General features: G+C 33.7%; 1 protein-coding gene across 1 annotated transcript in view; it reads left to right on the top strand.

The window, feature by feature from the left end:
• The first annotated feature begins 3,312 nt into the window (after positions 1-3,312).
• The window catches only part of LOC140743575 (glutamate receptor 1-like), a 99,812-nt gene continuing 82,264 nt past the window's right edge, over positions 3,313-20,860 (top strand). Inside the window, exons 1-2 of the mRNA XM_073074970.1 lie at positions 3,313-3,367; positions 13,545-13,694. Of these exons, the coding sequence (XP_072931071.1) occupies positions 3,313-3,367; positions 13,545-13,694 (205 nt within the window). The remainder of the gene's footprint in view (positions 3,368-13,544; positions 13,695-20,860) is intronic.

The following is a 20,860-nucleotide window of genomic DNA, read 5'->3' as shown; positions in this document are numbered from 1 at the left end:
GGATTTTGATAAAGTAACGTTAAAAATGTTTCCGCGTTGTGCATAACGAATATTTTCTGAACATAATGTTATGTCAGGGAAAATATATATTAAAACATTGTAAATAGTATTTAAGCAAAATCATGAAAAAGTTGCGGAATAATGATTCTACGGCAATATTTAAAAAATTGTATGTATTTTGTTAATTGAATTTTATATTTATTTTTCTCATTTGTGAAATCATATTATTCTATCATGATATTGTGTTTCGATAATTATTGATTAGTGAGAACCAAAAACAATCTACTTAACTCTAAGACTGACTTATTGACAATTCACAGCTTAAACTGAAAGGTCTAGAATATAGATATTTTGCTCTGGAGTTCCTTCAATATCATCTCTTATTCTATGTTGGTATTATAAGAGCACGAACATGTAAATAGAATTTTAAATTGTAAAAGTCTGCGCAACCTGTACTTAAACAAATAGATGAATTTGCATCTGGGGTCGAATATTTTATCTTAGCCCAGTTTAATTCAAAGTCCAATACGGAAATCCCGTCTTAAGGCGTCTTAACAGAATACTTAAAAAACACTGTTAAAGATTATCCCTGAATAATTCGTTTGAAAAGCTTACTCGTCATCCGTATCCGGCATACTGGGACTCAATAGGACTCTCAAAAGTGAATCCTTCGTTATTTTTGTTATTTTTCTTACAATTTCAAATGTGCAATTCTAATGCTAGCTCCGTCTTAACATTTTCAAATAACGAGATAGTTTACCTTGACTGCAATCGTTTTTGTACTATGAAACTGAAAAGACTCTCTTATTTGTGGTGCCTTTCTAACGAACTTCAAAAAAGGAGGTTTCTCAATTCGACCGTATATGTTTGTTCGCGGATAACTTCGTCGTTTATGAACCAATCTTGATGTATTTTTGTTGCAAAAAAGATATTTCCATTCCATTCCATTCCATTATAAGTAATTGGACACGCTGTTTACGCCGTTATCCAACGACATATATTGAGCGCCGACTTCAGAACTATGTGCTAAACCAACATTTATTTCAATTATTTTTTACTTTGTAGTGACATAGAAGTCGGTTGTATTTTTTTGTTAAATTTTATTTTATCACAAACTTTTCAAAATTTGCATTGTTATTTCGTAAATTTATGGTGTTTCAAATTAAAGTCAACAACGATAAAAAAAATGATTTATTTAAAAAGGAAAGGTTACTATCTATGTAATATGCGCTGTTTCTCAACTTTACTGACACAAGACAGAATTAAATGTGACGGTGGTGCCTCCACAAATAAACCAAAACTTTTCACTAACCGGTATAAAATAAAAAAGGCAATTAAAAACAAAATTAAACATAGCCCAAAATTATTAAGGGACAGTATTCCTTTTCCGGTTATTTTTCACCATTTCCATTCAGTTATTTCCAATTAGTTTTCTATTTATTTTGAAGGTGGTAGAACCTTTGTGGTTCGACTCCGACGCACCACTACCACACCTATTTCTCCCTCATAATAGCAGTGTTAAACGCTGCTGAGTTCTGGTTTGAAGGGGGCGGTAAGGAAGACGTACTTTTCCGAGGCGTTCCAGCTTATTTCTCAGGAGTAGCGGCGCATCAGTGGCCGACCTCAGATAGGAATATCTAATCTAATCTAGGGTTGATTACAGATGGGCGGCAGTAGCCACTTAACGTCTGGTACATGTTCGTCTGCTTCTCCTTATTACAAAAAAAAATCCTTAAGATAGCTGCCCAAAATATTTTATTATTCGACAAAAAAATAATTTATTTCCCCAGAAATTAAGCTAGTATTTTCATTACCTTCACTTATTACCCGGCATTTTAAGACCCCCGTTAATTTCACAGAGAATAGCTTTAGGTTAAATTAATAATACTAGGCTAACATTTTTGGAAGGGAATATTAATTAAAGTTATTTTAGTATCATAAATATTTATTTCGTACTTTATACGAGTAGCTAGTATTGAAATTAAACTAGTTTAGTATTGAAATTAAACTAATTAAATTAAATAAGTTTATTTAACTTGTTTTTAAAGAAAGCAAAATATTATTTAATGCGCTACAAACGCCTTTTTATATTACCAGTTAATAATTGCTTTAACTATTATAGTATATAATATTAGCAAGTTATTGTACATCAATAAAATATTTGTAGTTACTATTATACTCTTCTTTAATTTTCCTTTTCCGTACTTATTTCTGCCCCATACTTACAATAGGTACTCCTATTTTGATAAAGCATTTCAACTTATTCTAGAAAACCTTCTTATACAAGCTGTATCTTTTACACTACAGAATCTTATTTTTAAGTATCTGATAGTTTTTCTTTTTATTTTTTTTAAATTTCTTGGCCTCACGTGGTCTGAAGTGTAATTTGCAGCAGTAGCGTTGAAATTCCATCTCATGAAAACAAACTCCAAAATACATTCAGCGAGGGAGTACCCCAATATGTTGAGAGCGGGGACTTCCTGAGACGTCGCCTCGCCGCCGCTGACATACGTCTCGCATTTATTCACTCGACATGGATTAATACGACGTTATCCCCCACTCGGCCACTGAGACTTCTCTTTCATAGGATGCAATTATCATTATTACATTTGTTTAAATTAATCATTCTATGTTGAGGCCGTATGTGCATATTAGAAATTAAATATCACTTGCTTAAACGGTGAAGGAAAACATCGTAAGTTAACCTGCACACCTGAGAAAAAAAAATACAGTTTTCAAAGGTATGTGACCAATACGCACTTGGCCAGCACAGTGGACTATGGTCTAATCCTTTTTCTGGGAGGAGACCCGTGCACAGTAATGGGTTGATGATAATGTTGAGGCCGATATTATTTAAGGAATGTAGTCTAACATACACTGTCGAGAGCGGGTGGTTCCTTAGTCCCCGCCTCAAAGCCGCCAGTGACGTAGACCTAGCATTTGTTTACTCAACACGGATTAATATGACGTCTACACGTGATAGTCTATGACTGTAGACTATAGAAAAACGCATTACAATGAAGAATAATGAAGTTTATTCACATCTTTAGACATGGAAGCAGACGCGTGCCGAACAAATACCTATTAGTGATCTGATGATTTCCTTTTGTCAAATAGTTACAAATGTGTAATATAATCGATCATAAAGATATTCATTTATAAGAAATATTTGCCAATCAAAATAATTCACGACAACCGAAGGTGTCACATCAATGATTCGAAGATAAATAATGGTCTACTTAATACTGTAACCCAATACTAAGGGATATGAGAGATATCAAACAAATAGGAATAATATAAGGAAAAGCGGTAATGACAATCGAACAGAAACTCCGCAAGGAATTAGACAAGTCTCAGCCCTTCGAGTGTATCTTATAGCCGAAAGAATAGAGTTTATTTCGTAAGAACTTTTGTGTTGTGTGATTGAATACAAATTGTATAATCAACCTTATGACCGAAGGTTACGGTATATTGATAGAATGTCTCTCCCATTTCTATATGATGTTTAATTGGTTTCCTATAAGCGGTTGAACAGACCGATATAATATCATTGTTGATATTACAGCGTGTCGCGGTCAATAGCTAATCTGTAACACTAATTAATTAACTCATAACTCATAATGGATATTGTCTTATTTGTAGTAACAATTATGGCAACCGAAATAGTATGTACACAAAATGTTATCGAAGATACTTCTCTTAGATTTGTATGTAAGTATCGTGGACCAGTAATGACTTCAATTTATATGTATCGTTCTTCAAACATATTAATCGTAACATATGAATCGTGTCATCATTCCGTGTCAGTACCTACCTTTGAGATTATGGACTCTTCAAAGCGTGATACAAAAACATTTATTTATATGCTTGAAGTAGTAAAAGAGCATATTATAATACACCTGATGGCAAGAGTTCTCTGCTGCTTACTAGGTTCTGTTTATCTGAAGTAAATAACACATGCCACTCCTAAGATCTAGGATGGTCGACTCAAATGAAAGTCAGCCAGCAACAAACCTCTCCAGCAAAGCGCAAAAACATTTTAAAGCTAAAAATAGATATGGCGGTGGTACCTCCCCGATCGAAGCACACTCGTTCTACAGCTCTAAGGCTAAATGATCATGGCGTCTAATCATCAGGTATGACCGTTAAGTATAGGTCATTACCACATAAAGCACTAATAAATATTATCCTACTCGTATTACCACAAAAGATATGAGAATATACTTTATAACTTTGTTTAATGTTGATAACAAAAGGAAAGCGTAGACCAAGTTCCAATCTGTTGTACTCGGATCGCCTACATGATAGATGACCGTCATATTGGCACTTTTCAAATATAATCTCTCTTACATAACTTACAAATTCAATTCCAAAGTGTCGACACCTATAGCGATCTTCCTCGTAACCAACTTCGATGGTTGGATTTACCCACTTATCAATCAAAAGTTTACCCATTGTTTCTCGCAAACTTATTGCCTGGTCACAGTAACGTTTACAGTAAATAATGGGAAGTGAATTTCGAAGTTTTCCGTTCATATTATTGCATTGTCGCTTCAAATACTTTCGCGCGATGAACAAAAGGTTGGTAAACGAGCTTTTCCAGATAATCATCTTATGTTGCATGGAAATATGTACGTAAAAGGTTTTTTTAAATCCCAGTTTTTGTTCATTCAAAATAAAGGGGGAACTCTGCCGAAAATTCTCGCATTCGGGCTATACAAATGAAATACGCATTAAAATAACTATCTCATTAAAGAATATCTCTTTCTGGCAAAGCTTCCGTAATACCCCACGGACGTTCATATTTTAAAACGATATGTACAGTTTGTATTATTATAAGTACTACATAGTTTTTAATCTGTAATGTTTTCGTAATTTACATATTATTATTGTAAAGTCGTCAAACTATTATTGTTCCAGTGCTGGACACAGAATCTTCTTAGATTCAGAGTGGCCATAGATCACCAAGCTGATCAAGTGATAGAAAGGAAAAAATAGAGCTATGAAAGTTTAGTTGCGTTCTAGATTATTTTTTTATTTTCATTTTGTTATTTATGCCAGAAAAATAGTTGTTCATGACACAAACTACCATGACAGCATAGATTTCACATATGGACCAACAAGCCTTCGAGCGCTTAATCGCGATTGGTCGCATAATCGGTTGCTATTTCAACCGCGTCAGGCAGCTGCAGCCTTAACAAATCGCCTAGGCGGCTAACCGCTGCGTGCGTATTAGGCCTAATATGTAATGTTTAACTGTACAAGACATTAATTGTTATAAGGCGTTATTATTAATACAATAAGTATTTCGTAAGTCATCAAAGGTCTTGTAAACAATGTATATTATTCCAGTAAATGTGTAGGACGTCATTCATATTGATCTACTGGCATTACGTGTGGATAAATATTAATTATGGCTTCCATTATTTGTTTCCGATCGGTCTGTTTATTTTCGTCACTTGTGGGTGTTTTCTGTTTCTATTATCTTTCTCTTTGTCGCAATAAAATGATTCCTTATGTGTGTTAGAGGGTATAAACATGGATGTGTGTTATGCGTCACCTCGCAGGCTTATGCTGAGGCATTGTTCTAACTTCTGTAATACATCCCTAGAGGACTGTTGCTACGTGTTTTTACATCGGCAAGTTGTGTTGCTCTAAAAAAATGTTTGTTTTCTTTGTGTTTTGTCTTAGAGACGTGTTTGGTATGTTATGTACATAAGAGTTTATGTGAACTGTCTGTATTAAAAGCGTGATAACCAATGTAATTATTTTGAACTTGACAAGTAGATTAGGGCTCGGGTGTGAATCAAAGGAATCTTGAAGTATTAATAAGATATTGTAGATTTATTGGCGAAAATGTAAAAAACATGTCCCAAAATAATCGTCACTATTATTAATGAATAATTGTAATTCCTTTTCTAAATGATATAGCACAGAGTCCTACCACATTGTGTAACTTTATTCATATCTCATATCATATTTCATTTTTCCATTTAATTCTAGCGGTCATAATACTACTCGTTCATCTATTTTTCTTTATGTTTTTCCACGAAACGGGATCCGCGTATAGTAAATTTTCTTATATCTGCCCACTCATGTTTCAATATCGATATTTGATTAATCTCGGCTTTTGTTAAGATGAAATTGATATCTTGTGACGTAAAATAATTATGTCTAGAGTAAGCGTCCAGTACTCGTATAACACAGTTGTAGTTTCCCAGGCATGTTTAAGAGCTAAATGTATACGAATTTTCCAGTCGATTTAAGAAGATATATTGCTTGTTTATTCGTCAATGGCAAATAGTTCAATGCTCACACATACGTAGTTAAATGTATGAAATGTATTTTAAATGTATTTTAGGTTAACAATTTAAAGTCTTTCACAAAGCAGTTTTTTAAATAAAAGTTCCTAAATAAGTTAAATACAATAGATGGTATCTGTTATATAAATAGTTCTGTATTGTTTTTATTGGTTAGTGTTTTTGTCTGTACATATGGCGGAACGCATAAGCAGCTCATTAATCTATATATATAAAAGCGAAAAGATACTCACGTTCAAAACGTATTAATCAAGGTTTTGACTAAACTACTGAAGCTGCAATCATAAAATTTTGAATATAGCTTCATTTTATGATGTAGATGCGCACTAAGAACAGATTTTTTGATATTCCACCGTTAAGGGGGTTAAATGGGGGTTGAAAGTTAATATGAAAGTCCGTCAATTTTAAAGCAAACTGGATGAAAATTGGTATTTAGCTTTCTGATTTAAAGTTATTAAAATCTAATCTAAGGGTTTTTCCAAAATCAACCCTAAAGGTGGTTAATTAGGGGTTGACAGCTTATTTTTAAATTTCGCCATTTTGAAAGCCAGCACTATGAAAGTTAGCCATTGCTTTACTGGTTAGTTATAATAGAACTTTAGTTCTACCGTTTTTGGGAAATCAACCCCTATGTGGGTTAAATAAGGGTTGTAAGTTTGTATGAAAGCCCCCCAGTTTTGATGTAAACTCTATGAAAATCGGTATTTGGGTTTTCGATTAAAAATGATTAAATACCTATTTCACCATTTTGGAAAATCAACCCTTAAGTTGGTAAAATAAGGGTTGACGATTTATTTTAAAATTTCCCAATTTGAAAGCCAGCACTATGAAAGTTAGCCATTGCTCTACTGGTTAGATAAAGTGGAACTTTAATTATAGAACAATAGAACTTTAGTTCTACTGTTTATGGAAAACAACCCTTATATGGGTTAAATAAGGGTTGTAAGTTTGTATGAAAAGCCCCCAATTTTGATCTAATCTCTATGAAAATCTGTATTTAGCTTTTTAGTAGAAAATGATTAAACACCTATTTCATTGTTTTTGGAAAATCATCCCTTAAGGTCCTTAAATGGGGGTTGGAATTTTATTTCAAATTCGGGAGCAAGGACTATAAAAATTTGCATTTGGCTTTCCTGTTCGAAATTATAGAATTTTTTTAACACCATTTATGGAAAATCTACCCTTAGAGGGTAAAATAGGGGTTGAAAGTTTGTTGGGAAGTCCGCAGATTTTAGAGGAGAGTCTATATAATTTAGTATTCTGCATTCTGATTGACAATAATAGAACACCTATTTCCCCGTTTTGAAAAATTAACCCTTAAGGACATTTAATAGGGGATGGAACTTTATTTTAAAAACCGTTAATTTGGAAGCAAGGACTGTAAAAAAGGCAATTGGCTTTCTGGTTGGGAATGATAGAACTTTTTTTAACACCATTTATGGAAAATCTACCCTTAAGAGGGTATAATAGGGGTAGAAACTTCGTTTAGAAGTCTGCAGATTTTGAAGCAAAGTCTATGAAAATTGGTATTTTACTTTCTGGTTGTAAATAATATATCACTTATTTTTCTATTTTTTGAAAATGTTTACAACCCTTAAGGTCGTTAAATAGGGGTTGGAACTTTATTTTATAATCCGTTAATTTGGAAGCAACCACTATGAAAAAATATCAATGGACTCAATGAAGCATCTGAGTCACTGTTTTTTTTAGATCAACCCTTAAGGCAGCTATAAATGGGTGTATGCATTATGCCTTTCTGTTTACACATCTGTTTCAGCATTTTTAGCAACTCAACAATCAACCCCATTAGGGTACTATAAGTAAAGAAAGTTTCTTTAAAAACCGTTATTGAAGTTACTTCCCTTGGCGTGTCTGGAAAAAGGACAGAGTGCAGAGAAGTTTAGTGTAGGGCAAAATTCCACGGGCCGTCGTAACATATATTTTTAACATGGGAATGTATTGTACGTGCTGAAGTGCAGAACAGCGGTTTTTTAGAGATCCGTACCTAAAGGTTAAAAACGGAACCCTATTACTAAAACTTCGCTGTCTGTCCGTCTGTCCGTATGTTACAGGGCTCTATCTCTGGAACCGTAATAGATAGACATTTGAAATTCTTACAGAGGATGCATAACGGTGGCCGCTATAACAACAAATATTAAAAATAAAAAAAGTTGAAAACAAAAAGGGGCCCCCCATACAACAAACTGCTATTCGATATTTTTCCAACTAACTTTTGAACCGTTAGAGGTAGACAGTTAAAATTTTCACAATGTGTGTACTTTAATGGCTGCTGCAATATTAAATACTAGAAATTAAAAAAAAAAAAAAATTTTGGTTGTACGGAACCCTCCAGGTGCGGGTTTGACTTGCACTTGGCCAATTATTAGTAACACGCAGACCCGCGGGCCACAAGGGATAGTTGCGGGCCACACACCACCCGTAGGTGTCTGGTTGCCGACCGCTGGTGTTGAATATTAGTTTTCAGAAATTTGCTGATAAAGTATTTATTGATGCATATGTACATAGGAATGTTTTTGAAATTCTACTAAGGAGGTAAAAGAAGTGTTATATATGTATACGGGAATCTTTTAGGTTCGAAGTTAGAAACGTGAAATTTCAGATAATGTCTATTCAGACAAATACGCGACAACGTGGACGGGTGCAAATTTCATATATGATAATGCGTAAGTTTATTCAAATTGGCCTACATTTTGGTATACTGATTAGGTACATCGCAACTACTTTGGACACACTGCGTGCCATCATTTTGTCCTGCCGTGGGGTATGGTTGTGGTTATGCGTGGATTAGTGATGGTGATGTGGTAGACACATAGACCTTGGATTAAAATTTTGGGCTAGAACAGGGCTACAGTATCCCTTGCCTGTCGTACGAGACTAAAGGGGGACTTCTGGAGCTGCGGGCGGATAGAATGGGAGCTCTATCCGCCCAGCTAGAGACCCTGGAAAGAACAACTCTATGTTAGGCCCCATATAACATGGACGGTTCCTATGGAATAGTGTTAATAATAATTATTGTATCCTACATGAAACTTATATTTTAAAGAAAGTTTCATTACTAATTAGAGTTTTAGTGTATGTTTCTGAAGAAAGCTTGACCAATTTAGGTACACAGTGACGAAAAAAAGCTTTAATTAATTAAATATTAATGCTACTTTATCGTTAAAATTGTTAAAGGTACAAATTTACGATTACAGTTATTTGTATGTCATATCATATTTTTTACGCGGGCGATGCCGCGGGTTCTGCTAGTCATCTATTAAAATCAACAGGAAAATATTTATAAGGTGCAAAATCATAATTCCCAATTTCATACACTAACTAAAGGTAAGAGCAAATGTTTTTAAAGCTTGTGACGACCCGCGTGGCGGAGCGGTCACCATACTGGTCTAATGCGCAAGGGTCCCGGGTTCGATCGATATCTAAATGACAATTTAAGATTTCTGTTTCTGGGTCTGGATGTTTCCATGGCACCCAAGACACAGGGAATACTAGTGTGGGGCTGTGAGTGTAGAAAGCGTTTTTTGTGTATCTCGTCTTTTTTCTGCAATGTTGTTTAGAAAAGAGTCACTAGAACTGTGAATACTGTTACACGACAAATTTAAATGGACCAGATTTAACTGGGCCATTCATTCAATTGTGGGATAGCGCGGAATGTGACAAGATTCAATTGACCAACGCGTGGCCCGCGTCGAAAGTATTGTAGTGAAATTTGCGAATTAAGCCATTTTAGAGCAGTGATTGACTTTATTTTATTTAAAAAGCAGTGATAGCCTAGTGGTTAAGAAAGTCGGCATCCCGATCGAGGGGTCCGAGGTTCAAATCCCAGGCACGCACCTCTGATTTTTCAAAGTAATGTGCGTATTAGAAATTAATTATCACTTGCTAAACGGTGAAGGAAAACATCGTAAGGAAACCTGCATACCCGAGAGATTTATATAAAAAAAAAAAAAAAAATTCAATGCGATTTTTATATCCATATCCGAATACTAGTATGTATACATTTACGTTAAGGAATTCGATACAATAATTCATACATAAAATATACCGAAGATAATCGAATAAAATTCGTCCATGGCTGCATTAAAGCGGTAAATTTCATCAAAACACAACCGTGCTGTTTATTCGATTGCGGTATAACGCTGAATGTGGCAAAAATAGAATTTGCCACCGCGTGCCATGCAACTAACGTATTGCATTCATTGCCAAGCTGTAGCTGAACGAGTTGAATTTGTGCGTGCATTTGGAAACAAAGGCATTCGTAGTTTACGGCCATAGTCGAATTTTGACAACATTTTCCAGTATGAACACGGCTTTGTAGTTACTATTTATTTATTAAACTTTTATTACGCGCATTTTAATTTGTTGCTTATTATATGTGTTGTTGTTGTGAATAGTGATAAAAATACCTTACTGTACATCATATTTTTGATAAATAATAACAAATTAAACGGTAGAACACCATTTAGCTACTAATCTTAAGAAAAATGTGACATCCTAGTAATTTAAGTTTAGAATTCGAGCACAAGAAATGCGTGACTTCAAAATAAAGTCAAAAAGAAAACATTTAAAAAATATATTATTTTGATAAAAAGATAACATAAATTAAATATAGGCAGCATTGTTAAGAAATGTAACCTTTATAGACTCGCGTAATACAAACAAAATATAATAATCCTTACCCAGGAATTGATTAAAGATTCAATGCGAGGGAGATCCTAAAAACAACTAGTGACAAACATTCGAAAAATTCCGAATTACAACGAAGTGACCCCGAGCATTAAGGGCATCTGTCGTGGGAACGGGAAAAAGTGAAAAATAACAAAAGTTTTCGCCCTCCGCTGTTCAACTTACAATAAAATGTAAGCCCGCGAGCTGTAAGCCTACTCGTAATGGTTCGTATCTTGGCCTCCGAAATCTAAGGTTCGAGGTTCGAATCCTGATTTTTGGAAGTTACGTGCATTTTAGAAATTAATTATTAACTTCTTAAATGGTGGAAAACTTCGTAAGGATAACTGTGTACCTAAAAGTTCTTAAAAAAATTGAGGTGTGATGTCTACTAATCCGCACTTGACTAGCGCGGAGTGTTGCCTCAATCCTCAATCCACTCTTTAAGAGGAGACCCGTGCCCAAGGGCAGTAATGGGTCGACGACAGAAAAGCACGCAGTTTCCCTAGTAAGTAGACACGGACAGCCAATAATATCTGTAACTAACTCCACATAGAATTAGGATACTACCTAACTAGAGTAACATCTTTACAGGCAGCAAAATATAGTAGGTACCTTGACCTTCTTCGAAGTCGGTAACAAAGTAGGAATATTTAGGTATGTACAGCGGTGGTGCATCAATAATTTACACCACCAAGGATTCTACTATTATTTACTATTATAAATAGTCGAGGCCAATCCGGATAGATTTCGATGAAATGGACTGAATATAGGTGTAAATAATGCTTGCATTTATATAGAAGCAGGATGTCATGCGTAATTAAACAAACTAACACAAACGTTGTTAATGCTTTTATCTGTGGCAGTCTGTGCAAACCTAAATAGAAATAAAATAAACAGTGCTCGATATATGTAATAAATCTGAATGCGCCTATTTTATTCAATACTCATTGGATAAAGCTAACAATTCCTCATACACATATACTAGTTTCAACATGAAAATAAAAAATCAATACAAAATTATTTTTGTGTGCAGAAGAAGCAGTGAGCATTACTCCATAACATATCTTTTAAAAAGTTTATTTAGACTGAAGTACCTTATTTTTTTGTACCTTTTTACATGTTTGTTTAATTACCTGCTTAAACTTTCTTGCGGGAACATTTATATCATCTGATATTTAATACCATAGTACGATTCTAAACTACTTATGATTTACTTACCATACATTTTACTTAAAATGTACGTATCATTAAAGTTACAGTTGTATACTGACACAAAAATTTAATATTCATTATGATTAAATGTCGTCAAATTGTTCAAATCACTCAGCTTCAATAAAAAAATATTGCTATATCGGAGTAAAATTCATCCATATTTTGTAAAATCCAGGATACAGCGATAAATTCCTATAGCGTTCGTATGATCGCACAATAATAAATTCCGAATGCCTCCCGCACACTAGCCATATCTAAGAGACTTGTACTAGTCTTCGCGAGCAAATAATGTTCAGGGAAATCGACTGCCAATTTCTTTATTATTGAGATAGAACTGAACAAATATCGCTTCTGCAAGAGTTTATGAGAATTATTATTCCCTTCTCCTTCGATGTTCTATAATCAAAGCAAATAAATATAGTTCAAAAAACTAAAAAACACACTTTTATGATAAAATCAACTAAAAAGTAGAAAATAATTTTCAATCGAGGAATCAATTAAGGAACAGTAAATTGTATAATTGTGAAAAAAGCGTGGAGTGCTCCACTTATCAATTTTCGAAAAGCACGCGAAATATTTGGAATTCCCGAATTTCGAACGGCGTAACAAAATATAAATATTTTGTTTATTCATTTGAAAATATTTTGTTACACTAGAGATTCCTACATCGGTATCGGATAAAACCATGTTATATGCGTGTCTATAACACCTGCGTGTGTATAACACCTCTACCAGTGTAACAGTACTTACATAATTTCTTACGTCAAAACATATCTGATAGTGGATATATATAGCCTGTTATATATTTACTTATAGCTTACCACTTAATCGCTGACTATGTGATAAATGCATGAAACGGTTGCCCGCCGAAGGTTTTATTTAATCATTAGCATTCAACCCAGGACCAATATTGGATCTCTATCTCCATATTTTCTAATTACAGTTCGATAAATCGTACCTATATCTTTTCCAGTAAGATCAATTATGTAGGGTTAAAATTCATATTTATTAACAGTAAATATGAAATGAAAGTAGTGGTAAGAATCTCACCTCAATTTTAGTCTTATAAAGAAGACTTTATTTGGACAAGAGTCTAGTCTTTGAGTTTAAAAGCAACTATAATATATACGTAAATACCCGCCAACTTACCTTCTTACCTAGCTAATGTTTTTATTTTGAATAACCATGTCTCCGTCTAATAAGCGACCCAAGAAAGTACATTTCAGACTGGTATGACAGCGCTGTCATACTATTTTCCTAATATATTGTTGTATAACTTTGTTCAGTTGTTCACGTTGTTTATATTGCATTTGTTGTTCACAGGCATCGTCTTCGCGAAGGACAGTGAGGAGATACAAGAGGCATTCAAGACAGCCATAGCAGAGCTTTCGCAGTTTGAGGGGGCAAAATTGGACTTCCAAATGTATGTCGACATCATCAACACTGCCGACGCTTTCAAGCTGTCACGCCTCAGTACGTATTACTATACTCTTATTTTAGTTACTCATGAATATTTTTATTTAATCAATAGTAATTAGAAATTAAGTACTACTTGATACATAAATGTGTCGATCTATTCAAATGTAAAAATATAACTTGTTTCAATGAAGCATATGACGAATATCTCACTGATGCATATAGAAAAGTAGCAATATATTGATAGAAATGACGTCACTTTACATAAGAATCTTTATTAAACCAAATTACTTCTCAGACTTCCCAGTGCCAATGTAATTTGAATTAGTGTTCAGCCGCAGAAAAATCCAGTACCTTCTCTTCGCTTATTAAGCCTGAGTTAGTTGAGAAATATTTTATTGAACACATTTTAACTTTTATTGACATTATTTATTCGGACTAGAAAAATATACAAATACCTAGACTTGCTAAAATTACATTTCTCAACAAAACACAATCATTTGTATCGTCGAACAAAACAGCCTAACTTGTATTTATGAAGTGGCTCAAAAGGTATTACGCCGAAAACTTTCCATTGTCGATGTTATTGAATTAATAAACTCTTAAGTTTAAATGTATTTTATTAGTCCGTCTCTTCATTATGAAAGACTCTATTGAGAGTAAAAATAAAAGAAATAAAAAGTTTTGACTTTGTCATAACCATATCCGTCAATTAATTTCAACACTAACTAAACACTCTATATGAGTGTTCGGTAGAAAAAACATAAAATATTTTCTTAATATAACTCAGTAAGATTTATCACAAAATTACATAACCCTCTTAAAACGTCAGAAATCTTTCTGATTTGAGAAAAAAAAATTCTGTGCTCGTAAATTTTCACCCCTGAAAAAAAATCATGGCCCAAAAATAATGAATACTTACCTAACAGCTAGTTTAAGTCCTAGAATCAAAAATAATAAGAAGCTCTTGAGCAAACATAGTCCTGCCTCGAGTCGAAGAAAACTCAGGTCAAGAAATTAAGCTTATGTTCTACAGCGCCCTCCGTGTAGCTCTATAAACGCAAACTTGAAGAAATTAGGGAAATATCACCAAATAATGATAGTTTTATGTTCTATTAATTTTTAAAAAACGTCGTAATTCTTTTCTATTTTTAATCACTTACTCGTTTTAACCAAATTATGAAAAAAAAACAATATTTTCTAAATCTCACCCGAAAAAAGTTTATACCAATTTGCATAGTGATTTTAAAACAGAAATTGTAAAAAAGGAGAATAATCTTCACGCCTTAAAAATAACAAGCACTTTGTTGTAAGCTACGAGCTCTTCAAGAATAAAAAATAATAATAAGCCCTCGAGCAAACGGTCCCGACTCGAGTCGAAGTAAACTCAGGTCAAGAAATGAAGTTTCTGCTTTACAGCGCCCTGCGGAGCTCATTTGGATGGAGGTTTGGAGATATTAGGAAAACGTCACCAAATTGTGACAGTATAATGTTCTATTGATTTTCAAAATATGTCGTATTTTTTCCATTCTTGAACAGTTGCTAATTATGGAAAAAACAATATTTTCTTAATCTCATCCGAAAAATGTTTACACCAATTTGCATATCGCTTTTGAGACAGAAATTGTAGTAAAAGGGGAAAAATCTTCACGCCTTAAATATAACAAGAATTCGCCGTAAGCTAGCTTCAAGAATCAAAAAGAATAAGAAGCCCTTGAGCAAACAGTCCCGACTCAAGTCGAAGTAAGCTCAGGTCAAGAAATTAAGTTTCTGCTCTACAGCGCCCTGCGGAGCTCATTTGAATGCAACGCCGACGGCCCTTTTATTTCGCGCGTGGCGGCGGGCTAATCAAAACACTTTCGCGTCTAGGGAGTACTGTACCGAGATCGTTGTTGAGGTTGTCTAGATCTGATACTAAATGTTATGGACCCTGAATATTAACATGCAAAGTTATTGAGATTGGCGGACTTTTCTCTGAGAAAATTTAAATATTAGATTCAAAGGTAAGAGGTTCGATTCATGTAATACCAGAGGTTGGCTATATAATATCTTGTAGTGAAGCGATATGTCTGTAAGCGTATATGATAAAACGTCGCTAATAATTTTTAATTAGGATACTAATTGATTATGATTGCAGTCGATTAAATGAAGATACCTGCAACATCACTATAAATAATAGTCACTACTCAACTCACTATTTTTTGTGCACTAATTAACATTCAATATTTGATCTTTGTCATACTGATAATAGGACACGGCTAAGCAATGAAACATTAGGTATATGATTGATGTTAAAATAATTGTAACAATATAAACATTTTGTTAAAACAGTGTTAATAAATCGAAAAGATATTTTAGTTACCAAGAGAGTTACAAAATAAATAAAATATAACAAAAGTTAACTTACAGTTTAATTTATATACAAAGTTGGAAAAAATGTAATGCTTGTTCTGTAGCCATTAATTTAAAATGCAGGTCAGATATCTATATCGGACTTCATTAAAACGCTCTTTTGAATTTAAGAGCGCGGAACGTCGCGGTTATAATTAACAAAGTTAAGTGCAGTTTTTTTAATAATTCAGTCCAAATGTTATAAATGCTATGGTTACACACAAAGATAAATCTAGATCAAGAAACATTGAATTTTGTTCGTTATTAATAATAATGGATAGTAATCAATTTGCTGCACGTTCAGTCAGTTTTTGCGTCAAACAAAATCATATTATTGAGCATAATAAACTAACAGACATGGCCCCCGTCTGCGCGGTCGTTTTTATACTTGATATAAACAAGTTTAAACAGATTGTATTAAAGCAGTGATAGCCTAGTGGTTGAAACTCAACCGATGGGTCCAAGGTTTAAATCCAAGGCACCTCTGATGTTTTAGAAATTATGTGCGTATTACAAATTAATGATCTCTTGATTTATCGGTGGAGGAAAACATCGTGGAAATACCTTCATACATAAGAGATTATGAAAATATAATGTTCTCAAAGGTATGTAAAGTCTACCAATACGCACTAGGCCAGCGCGGTGGACTATGACCTAATCCTTTTCATTCTGGGAGGAGACCTGTGCCCAACAGTGGACAGTCATGGGTTGATAAAGACGATTATATTGAGATAATTTATTTTTATCTCACACGTACAATGTGTATACATATAAATGCACCGTAAGAGCTGAATATCCATAATCAGGTCAAGAGCTGAAATCATACATCAGTCTCAGTCGGACATTCGACATATAATTAGGTCATCAGTCATCAAGCAATTCGCTTATTAAAGTACCATAAATCATCATGTAAGTAATAGTGTGCAATTTGTCAAACAAGATGTGAGATATTAAACATATTTGTATCTATCTATAAGAATACAATAATAGAGAAGATTTAGTACCTTCACTCCGAAAATATACTATTTTTTATAATATGGGAGTAGCAATAAGTGGCTACTGCGCCCATGGACATCTATAATTACCCCAGATAGGATAAGCTCTTCCTATCAGAGGTCGGCCACTGATGCGCCGCTACCCCCAAGGACTAAGCTGGAACGCCTCGGAAAAGTATGTCACCCTTACCACACCCTTCACACCACAACACAGCAGCGCTTAAGACTTCTGTTATTACGCGGAAATAGGTGTGGCAACAAATGATTCGATTAACTTATAATTACTACTTAGGATTATATATAATCTATGATTGTATTCCCACCATAGATTATACATTATGTCATAAAAATCATGTTATTATTTTTCAAATAAAAATATTTTATTAGTTATATATACAGACCAGAAATCCGCTTGATACGTACAGACAGACACCTGTAATCAACAGAACCGGATTAAATATCTATTTAACGCCTTTGAGGATTAAGTTAGAACTCATTTATCGAATCTTCTTTGCTATATTGAAAGTCTTCTTTGCCACACTCGTTGAATCAAAATCAATTTTAGGATTTTATAAAGCTAAATAAGTTTATTAGTGGTGTTAAAAGTAGCTGGCTCTATTATGAACCATGTCAGACTAATACTAATTTAAAAATGTTTTAGGTCTGAAAGCAGACCAGAAGATTTCTACTAGTTAACGCCAGATAGGATTAGATCACTGCCTGAATATACCATATTTTTATGCGTTACCATACCCGGGAACTAAGTTGGAACGCCTTGTTCACGTATCTCTCCCTGAACTTTCCTTCACATCAACACCACTGCGCTGAATACTGCTTATTTATATAACCTCTACCTTATGGTAGATTATAAAAGCAGATATAAAGTGCCGTATTTAGACAAGTATGGAGCCACAAAAGTTTCTACTACTTTCACAAACCTTGTGTATAGTATGATGACCTTGTGTGAAGTATGATTCATTTAAAAAATACTTAAAAGAAAAAAATATTTACTTAAACATCTTGTATTGTAGACTCTATATGCAAATATTTTTTTTAGAGAGAACTGGTATGATCAAGCCTTAAGTAAAACAATTCTATAACATGATCCAACAGAAATAATATCTGAAAGATCCTACCTACCTTATGGTAGATTATAAAAGCAGATATAAAGTGACGTATTTAGACAAGTATGGAGCCACAAAAGTTTCTACTACTTTCACAAACCTTGAGTTAAGTATGATTCATTTAAAAATACTTAAAAGAAAAAAATATTTACTTAAACATCTTGTATTGTAGACTCTATATGCAAATATTTTTTTTAGAGAGAATGGTATGATCAAGCCTTAAGTAAAACAATTCTATAACATGATCCAACAGAAATAATATCTGAAAGATCCGAACAAATAATAATAAAATGATAAAATACCGGGGCAAAATTTTTACGACGACATTTTAAATTGTAATACTTTAACGTCATAATTTTGCTGGTCGACTTATTAATATGGTACTTGGGTTTACGATTCTCTTCTAATGTAAACTATCCACTGTTATAAGATGTTGAGGTATATTGCGTAAAGAGCCATTTAGATGGAGAGAGTTTCTCGCACGTTTCGGGTCGAGAAATCGTAAGCAACTATCACAAGCAATAATCGCCATAACATAATCTTATCAAAACTGTTACACACAGGCAAGAAGAAAAACTCGCCTACGATTATGTCATACGAGACTCGCATATAACATATCAGGCGATAATTGACTGTGTTTGTTTACATGATAAATTCTTGCTTATCAGAATCTCGACTTGTACAAACACGATCTCGTATGACATATTTAGAACTGCGTACGAGTATCGTACACATCAGTTTGAATCGTTTCCAGTGCGAGATTTCTCAATCGGGTTTAGTGACTATCCAATTGTAATTTCTTCTCGCTGTCTATTTTTTTAAACCTAACCTTTTTTTCTTTTTCGTTTAATTACAAGAATTAATTATTAAACGGAAAAATAAGTACATAATTAAAAATTAATACACCCTCGCACATTGCACTCATGGTAGCAACTGGCGTTAAATATTTAAATACGATTGTTGCTTTGAAATTATGTTTACACGGACGCAATAAAATATTCCATGCGAGGCAATTATCGCTCAAGGCAACGAGCGAGAAGAGCGAATTTTTAGACGAACAAAATATTTTATATTCTTTCGATAATCGTATCTTCGAGTCGAGAAACTCTCTCCATCTAAATGGGGCATTAGTCTTGTAAGTGAAATGAATGATTAGAAAAACCATCGTAGGTTTAGCGTACATAAATCCAAGTACTGTATGAAAGATTGAATAGGTACGAACATTGTAAATATTTAGCATAATGCGAATTTATCGAAACTGTTTATAAACTTGCAAATCATATTTGAAACTTCAAATAAACGCTAATTCAAGATGTATTAATCACTGGATACAGAATTAGGTGTAATCGTGACCGAGAAATCGACACCTCTCGTGCCAGACCAACTTGTAGAAAACAACGGAAGTCATTACAAATGCGGACAGCTACTTGACTTCCAATTTATTTTAAAGTTGTTGTTTATATTGTATACCGAACTTCTATAAACGAGATTGTATTATTGTAAAACCCACGTAATAAAACAGCTAAACATCCCTAAGCTTTTAACATAAGTTTACTAAATATGGTTGGATATATTATATTTACGAGAAAGAGGGTAGTGAGTTATATGTTTTGTTCAAGAAATAACTTTCCTGTCATAAAAGTTGACCATGTTCATATTTATTTCCAACAAAAAATAAAGATTTTTTAATTGTCCAATCTTATTGTGTTACGAGCATTAGTTGAAAACCCTAAAAAACTTATTTAACATCAATAATATATTGCACTAATAGTTTAAGAAAATTTTCAAAACTAAGAATGTACTATGTCGTCAACCCATTAATGTCCCTCTGTTACGCACAAGTCTTCTCTCTGATTGAAAAGAGTTTAGGCCAGAGTCCACCGTGCCGGGCAAACGCAAGTTGGCGTCACACACACACTTTTGAGATTGTTTTTTAAGAAATCTCAGACGTGACGAGTGGTTCACGATATTTTCTTTCACCGATAAAACAGGTTAAAAATATTTTTAATACGCTATTTATAAAATCAGAGCTACCTATACTCGGATCCCCCAGTTAGGTAACCGAGTTTCAACCACTAGGGCTTCACAGCCACTAACGGCTGTTTTTGATAATATTAATTCTATCCCTTTTTGCGTAACAAAGATCGAAATTTGACAATGTCTAGTAGGTAGAAATTATCATCGTCAAATATTGGACAGATTTATTTTCAATAGCGGGTGTAAATCTGTTAAAGTATGTAGTTTTACCATCGACTTACCTTTTAAGCCGTGCGATTCTACACATACAATCCGCTTAGTATACCACTCTCACATTCACATTTGCTAAAGCGGCAGTACTTGTGCTGATGTGTTTCTGTCTGAAGAGTGTAAAAGCGAAGTGAGTACAGCCAAACGAAGCATGAATAATAGCGATATCGCGCCTGAGACAATATTCATGTAAAGTTTCGTATATGATTGAAAGAAGATAGGCAGCTACGAAAGTTAAACTATATTTTCGTGAAACCATAATAGACGAAAACACAGCACCGTAGGACATATATCTGTGCAATTTAATGAGATAACTGAAAAAATAGTACGTAAAATAAAATATATTTCAAGAACCAATTTAAATGCAATCATTCTTGTAAATTATTTGCCTATTAGAAATTAATTATAAGTTTTAAGAAAACTTTATATGGGAACGTATATGTTTGTGAGTTCCATAACAACATTT

This window comes from Epargyreus clarus, unplaced genomic scaffold (genome assembly GCF_041222505.1).
Source record: "Epargyreus clarus isolate Ecla_fem2 unplaced genomic scaffold, WU_Ecla_fem_2.2 ptg000007l, whole genome shotgun sequence".
In the NCBI taxonomy this organism is placed as follows: Eukaryota; Metazoa; Arthropoda; class Insecta; order Lepidoptera; family Hesperiidae; genus Epargyreus; species Epargyreus clarus.
The sequence above is the reverse complement of the archived record's forward strand: the minus strand, read 5'-3'. Positions and strand labels throughout refer to the sequence as shown.